The 7,952-nt window shown below is 39.6% G+C and overlaps 1 protein-coding gene across 1 annotated transcript in view; it reads right to left on the bottom strand.

Moving 5' to 3' along the window:
* The window catches only part of foxn3 (forkhead box N3), a gene marked incomplete at both ends in the record, with an annotated part of 69,087 nt that overhangs the window by 35,786 nt on the left and 25,349 nt on the right, over nt 1-7,952 (bottom strand). Inside the window, one exon of the mRNA XM_080011968.1 lies at nt 5,723-5,859. Within this exon, the coding sequence (XP_079868094.1) occupies nt 5,723-5,859 (137 nt within the window). The remainder of the gene's footprint in view (nt 1-5,722; nt 5,860-7,952) is intronic.

The following is a 7,952-nucleotide window of genomic DNA, read 5'->3' as shown; positions in this document are numbered from 1 at the left end:
CGTCTTTACATTAGCATTACATCTAAAGCAAGATCGATTTTCAGAGTTTCCAGTGAACGCAGCATTGACTCGCGTAATTGCGCGGTGAGTCATGGTGACACATAATTACTAATACAAGGACACACTTGCTGCGTGTTATTACTTCATCCTAAAAAATAGAAGGTGGCTGTCTACCTGCAGTCCACAGGGTCCTGCCTCACGGTGTCTCTGTGGAAGGAAATCACTCCGTTTGGAAGTTCCTAACAACACAGTTCCATTCAAACTGACTAAACACTGCATGCCCCTAAAACGGAGACGATTCGGACCAGTTGCTCTGGAACTGCAAGCAAACTCCATGTGTGAGGACACAAGCACTGAATATGTTTTTGGCTGTTTTTGACGCCTACAGATTGTCTGTTATGACTGGCTCGAATGCCGCAAAATAAGGAGGGACACGGCAGCGAACAGAATGCGTTTATATATGCAAAAAGGGAAAAAGATGGACCCCTAATAATAATGTAAAAATAAAATTTACAGATCACTGGAAAGTCTGGGCGTGGCAATCCTTATAAATGTGCTTCAGTTGCACCAGCTCTCTGGAGACGTCGCTGCCTGCTCTTAGCGCACTTAGCACCAGCTCTCTGCAGCCGGTAATATTTTAACGCTAACTGCGTGTGGCTATTGGTGCCTATGTTTGTGAATTGGACATTTTTTTGCAACGAGGCTCATTTACATAGAAAGAGGCCAATTTGGCACCAAATGTATGGATAATACCTCATTTAAATACGTGCAAATAGCACCAGAGCACAGAGACGCTATTTGTGTGGCAGCACAGTTAGTGGTGCATTTTACCATTTGATGTGCTTTGTGAACTATACACTCGCCTTTTCTGTTATTTGTGCCAGTTTAGCGTCTGCAAAATAATTGCTTTTGTCAACTCGTCCCTGAGTATCTATTTATTGCTTTAAAACAAATGCCAAATAATTCAGCATTAACTTTGGCATCACACTTAAACACACTTCACTTCAACTGTACTGCCATGAAAAGAGTCAAATTTTGATGGATGCATCTTAACTTCAACAAATTAACCTGGCAACCCAGTCCCATTTACTTCCTGGTTTGCAGTTTGCAGTAAAGCCCTTGCCCTTTGATTGGTCGTTGGCATGGACTGTGTGGCGGTGGCGGTGTCGCTCCCGGCATGACGTGGTGGGCAGTGGCCATTTGTGTCCAAATACCACCACATACGGCTCGAGACGCAATGCGACACTAGGTGTCTTCACATTTTGAGTGTGTGTGTGTGTGTGTGTGTGTGTGTGTGTGTGTGTGTGTGTGTGTGTGTGTGTGTGTGTGTGTGTGTGTGTGTGTGTGTTCACATCCACACTTGTGTGTCATGGTCACCTTCTGGGATGGACTGCCTTACAGCGTGATATGCGAGGTAGGTGTCCGCAAGTGTGTGTATATGTATGTTATATGCATATGTATGAAGATATGACCAAAAAAATCAGAGTTTTGAGTCTGATAACATAGCTTCAAAATATCATACAGTTCAATGTGAGGAGCCTCAACTACATACATGCAATTTTTAATCTAAAACCAGCTACTTTGATTTGAATATCATATACATTTCCCAATGTTTATTACTTTTTAACATTTTTCTATTGTGTGTGTGAGGTAGAGACAGAAAGATCAGGGATGCGGCACGTGATTCTATAAAAAGCTTGCTGCATTCTGCGCTGAACCCCAGTGGCCAGATAAAAACTTTATTGCACCAGCGCCTACCATCTGGACACCCAGGGACGGAGTAAGAGAGAAGAAGGAGGGTAGAGGAGAGAAGAGAGACAAGGAATGCAAGAGGAGGTGAGACCATCACACACATACTGTACACACACACACACACACACACACACAGACACACACACACACACACACACACACAGCAATGTCACCTCTGCATTCCCCTTGCCGCTTCCTGAACGATGACGGCATAAAGCAACAAAAGTATTTTATTTTACTTCAGGTGTGCTTCTACTACCATCATTATGGTAGCAGTTTCCCATCTGTAAGGGGTAATAGTGGGTGGGTTCGACCTACATTTTTTTGGACCACAGTTCATTGTCAAAGGTAACAAAGTCATCCATGAGAAAAAACACCATCGAACAGCAGCAATGCTGTCATGTCTCTCTGGAGTTAAAGGATAGGTTTGCTATTTTTTCACACGGGCCTCATCAAAAAGTCGGTTCCCATGATTAATTGCTGTTTGTAGGACGTTGCCGAAAACTTATCCTCCTTACCATGCTTACATGCAGTGAAATGGGGGCGACGTTTTACATTTTTTAAGGCTCAAACGTTTGCTCCATTGGACTGCATTCAAACTCAGTAAGAAGATACAGCGGAGTGGTAAGTTTTTCCATGCGTTGATGAATTGTGTGTAGACAATTTCAAGCCCAAATTTTGGCCAGTGTGACAATTTGTCATGTGCCTTAACTATTTAGATGCCATATTAGGAGATCTCACAGGATGTGCAATGATGTGTTAGTGCAACACGGTCAAGGCAAATTGGGCTGACTACAACATTTCTATTATTATCGCTGCATGTCAACAGCGTTCATTGTTAGGCTGGAGGGACAGGCAGGAAAATTACCGTCATAAACAGTTCACAAAAAAACTATGGCAACACTACTTCTTTTGGGGGCTTTGGTGCAAGAGAACATAGTGTATGACAGCTTCTCTTCTTTTACACTTGCTGAGCAGCGTTAAATGCCAACAAGATGTTTCAAAGCACAAGCTTATTAATGGGATGTATGACAAATTCGGACACGCATATGTTTAACGTCAATGGATGTACACTATGTTTTGCATTGGCACACAATTATCCCTGGTGGGTTGTATGTTAGTAATTTCCGGCGGTTTATAGCATATTCCTTTGTGCGCTCTAGGCCAGTGTATTTTTTTAACAGCCATTTATGCATTAAACACTGATATTGTAGCTTGAATACGTAAACCAACCATTTCCAAGACATAAGAAATGTTTGATCAACTTTGCTTTGCTTTGTGCATGTGCCATTGAAGATAGTGTTCACACATTTCGCATATGGGCGATTTATATAGACAACAATATCACAGTTAAATTATATATTTAATTTCAAAACATATAAATGTTTTATGTCTGAGAAAACAATTTTTGTTTGAATTTAAACAATTCAAAGAGAATATGAATTCTGAGGACCAGCATGCAAAAACGAGGTAAAATATAGTGATTAATGATTAATGTTAATATAACTTATTAGTTTGTCTTTCTCTCTCTTGACTGTTTATTGTCAACTGTTCTAACATAAATATCAATGAAAAAATAAAACATATCGATATAATATAGGGCTGGACGATATGGCCAAAAATGTTATCACAATATATTTTTTATATTGATCGATGTCTATAATTATCACGATATATAATGAATAATAATAACAATAATAATAATAATAATAATAATAATAATAATAATAATAATAATAATAATAATGCTCAATTAACAGTTTTAAGTGTATTCTCATGCCTTTACCTTAAACACTGAATTAATAAAATCAAATAAAACATATGTAAACTAAAAAGAGAAATTAAATAATATATAAATATATCAGGGCTGCAGATATTTCTCTTTTATCCCATTCAAATGTATATGCTTTTTATTTTTAATATTCCAATGTATTAACATTTTTAATGCTCAAATTTAGTAGAGGGTGTGGGGGGCTTAGGCACGGTTCAGCAGCTCCAATCAGAGCGATCTTTTCTCCAAACAAAGCAAATAAAAACTCTGTATGTACTTAATTTACTCCATTCCCATTGTAAAATAATTGTATAATATAAAACAGTTGGTTTGGCACTATGAGTTTACCCTTTACTCTGAGACAAATGGAATGGCCCTCACATAGGTGATCACATTTTATTTTATTTTATTACCATCAGTGAATAGATAGATAGATCGATGGATACAGTAGATCGATGGATACAGTAGATAGATAGATAGATAGATAGATAGATAGATAGATAGATAGATAGATAGATAGATAGATAGATAGATAGATAGATAGATAGATAGATAGATAGATAGATAGATAGATAGATAGATAGATAGATAGACAGACAGACAGACAGACAGACATATAGATGGATGATAGAACAATGGATAGATGATGGATAGATGGAATCTAATCATAAGTTTCCATCCAAAAGTAAAGGGAATTTTGACCCAGAAATGTCAGAAACACAACAAATAAAGTGTTTTATAAAGAGTTTTTATCAGTTGGGTTGAGGCAAATTAACAGACTACCCTATTTCGGATGTTGCAGCATTTATGATTAATAGGTAACTCTTCTGGAAAAGGTATTCATGTATTACACGATTATAAGCTTATATCATATTGGCAAAAAGTAAAATGACACAACAATTCTTAATAGCAAATTATCTGTAAGGTAATGAATCATCCAATACAATTCTATGACATCTCTAATCCCAGCACCCTAACATTGCAGTCTTTCTCCCACCGAATGTTCATCGTCATTATGGCACACCGCACACACGCAAACTGTGACCTTGTTTCACTCCCCCCATCCCCCTAAAACACACACACAAGAACACACTAGTCGCCCAGATACGAGGGGTTGTTTCCTCCGTGTGCGTGATCTCAAAGCTGATGCCGAACCTCGTTCCACATCAATGTTTGATGTCCCTTTTTGTCTGTCTTTCTCAAGTCTCTGGCTCTAGATCAGGGGGATGGGGGGTTTCTACCCAGAAACAACCTGAGGGGCTGCTGATATGGTGGGGTGGTTTAAGAGGTATCGGGTATCAGAGAGTTACTTTTTTTTATACTATAATTAGATTGAAAATTATAATTGTAATTTAAGCAGATTTTTGGACAATTCATCTCCCTTTTGTCCAATAAACCATTGCAGGTAAGTACTGTATATTTGGTACAGGACAGAGGTAAGGTATAAATAGTGTAGGTCATGAATTAGATGACTCTTTGAACACTTTGCTTAAGGTCAGATAGAAAATGAATTGATTAGGAACTTTAAAAAATCGAAAGAGTACTTTTCCCCCCACAGAACCTAGGTAGTAACGTAGGTAGGTAAGTACAAGGATTTTCATGAATTTCTCTCGAAATGAATTAATTTAGGTTATTCTTGATCAGGCAAGTTGTAGCTTCAGCGATAAGCTTAGTGTTTTTATAACATCAGAGATGTTGATCGTGATAAAGAATTTGACTCACTTACAAAAAGTAATATATGGATAAATCAGGTCAAAGAGTTTATGTTGGGGTTCTGCAAAATCAATCCTTTATTTTCAGACGCTGGAGGTCAAGAACACATGGAACAATAGCGATGCATTCTAACAGCCTACAAAGGATGGACACTGGTATTGAAACTACATTATGGAAAGGTGATGGTCAGGGACCACCTGCAATACCTTCATACAGCACCAGCGGGCCGAACACTGCCAGGTGAAAACCCCTGCTCTAGTTTATCGTTAGGAGAATAGAGAATTATGTTCTTGGAACATAAATGACATGGAGAGAGTACGCAAAGACACAAAAGACAGAGATTCGAATCGTATAATTCCTTTCCCGTCGTGCTGCTTATCTTCGAAGACCTTCCCACTCATTTCTTACAATGTCGGAGATTTGACCACAGCAGTGGATCCTCTCCAAGACAATTTGTGAAATGCGTGTGGGTGCGTTCACACGTACCTCTGGTAGGCCTGTGGTGAGGCTGGGGAGCCAGAAAGGACCTGGGAGTGTGGATGGAAGGGTGTCTTCTTCAGTGCCTGGATCAAATTCTGTCGGTACTCTGGGTCTATGCACCATAAGGAGCCCTTGCCGATGCTCTGGAGAGAGAGAGAGAGAGAGAGAGATTTTTTAAAAACACTTTCGCATGGGGTACTGACTGATTCCAGTGGAACAAATCTGGTTGAAATCTGGTACGCATCAAAAGGTGAAGTCGTTCCGATGATTCAGATGGAAATTTGCAATGGTCACTGTGGCAGATAAAGGGGCGTGGCCAAGCACTGGCGGGAGCTGATTGGGCCGATTCGAGGCAGCCAGGTGGCCACGGGAAAGGGAACTGTGCTGTCGTCCACAGCCAGTGCTTGACCACGCCCCTTTGTCCGCCACAATCATAGTTACACAAACCAAGAACAGTGACAACTCATCTCTGACGGATTGTGGACTTGGACTTGGACAGTCGCAAAATCCCATGCAGCTTTGAAGCGGGACTCCATAAGAACGTCCGTGTCGGGTTGTTAGACTGCAAGTCTTTGTGTTCTGTTCTTTATTGTGAACGTCTGTCCATATCCACAGTTTACTGACCATAACCGGCTATGTTCGCTTGTCATGTTCACCACAGCAGCCTTTCGCTTCTTGCACGTGCCCGATCGTCGCATTCTTGCTGGACAATGGACAGGGCATATTAAGGAGCTTATATATAACGAAAATACATTGAAAGGCTGTTTGTTTGGAAAAAGCGCCGGGCACATAAAGGTATCAAATATAGGATTTTTTGTTTAACAGTATAATCTTATCAGATTACCATTTTCTTTAACAAAATCTCATCGAGGCCAATGCAGGACACCAGTGATGCGACAAACAAACTTGTCCTTTAACAGGTTAGAAATTAAGAAGAGGGGAGAAGAAGAAATTATTTCCGAGACCCGGAAAACTGGAAGGTGAGCCCTGATAGGGCTGGGCAATAGGGCTAAAATATTCATAATAAAACCTATAAAATATAGGTCATTTCATATACCAATAGAGACATACTTGTATCACAATATAGCACATTTTCTGTATATTCAATCAACAAATACTTTAACCCTATTTGTGATGCGATGCAGCATGGGAAGGCGCTTGTGGCAAAATAAGCAGACTAAATGAGCAATATAAATCATGTTTTGATATAATATTTGGTACAGATATATACAGTATACTATATATATCTGTACAGTATACTGTATATATCTATACTGTATATTATATCAAAATCAGATTTTTAACATATTTGTAAATTTGAAGATTTGAGAACTCTCATTCACTGGAACCTCAAACGAAATCGTGATCGGCAAACATGTTGGAATGCTTCTAAAAAAGGTACTTGGTTCGGCACGCTAGTCACCAGTTATGGCCAGATGTCGTAATAATCCATGAATTTGAAATATCCTTATCAAACACATGTTTGATACATGATGTTTAGCGACCAAACCAGACTGTTTCTCATGGTGACTATGTTTTATTTTTTTTCTGCACTATGCTCCGCTCATCCTGATCGGTCCGCGCATAATTTCCCGAAAGGCCACGTTTTTTTCCATGCTTGCTTACATTCGCTCCAATGTGCAGATAACGTAAAGCGCCGTGACTCTGCACCCAAAATGACGCGAAATACCGCCAGAAAGTAGTTTTGCTGTTGCTGTTCGCTGATTTGCGACATAGCAATGAAACGGGATTTACGGTATATATGATCGTAATTGTTCTATGGTCTTAAGATATATATCGTCATATCGGGCAATCTTAAGCCCAGATACTGAGATAACCTGCACAAGAGAGTGCCGACAAGTTCCCAGAAACAAGTCCAAAAGAGGTTTGAGGGCCCCTAGCGGAAAACCATTTTAGCATGTACCACATAGGCACTAACGGTCAATCGTCAATCTTTATTAATCTTTATTAATCTGGGCAGTAGGAATTCAAGAAAAACATTACGGTTCGCCCAACACAACGTCTCATCTCTCATCTCATCTTCTGGGAACCTTTCACCTCACCTGTACCCAAACAGTAGAACTTTCTAACTCTCCTCATGTCTGTTTTTGACTCATATTAAAATCAAATGAAATCAAATATATCAAAGTGTGAGTGTTTATTAAAGGCTCTGGAAGGCGATCGCACGCTTCTGACGTCGCCCTAGAAAAGTGAACGCAGTCTATTCAGGCCCCCC

The sequence above is a fragment of the Zeus faber genome, assembly GCF_960531495.2.
Source record: "Zeus faber genome assembly, chromosome: 13".
Taxonomy (NCBI): Eukaryota; Metazoa; Chordata; class Actinopteri; order Zeiformes; family Zeidae; genus Zeus; species Zeus faber.
This window is presented reverse-complemented; position numbering and strand designations above follow the sequence as displayed.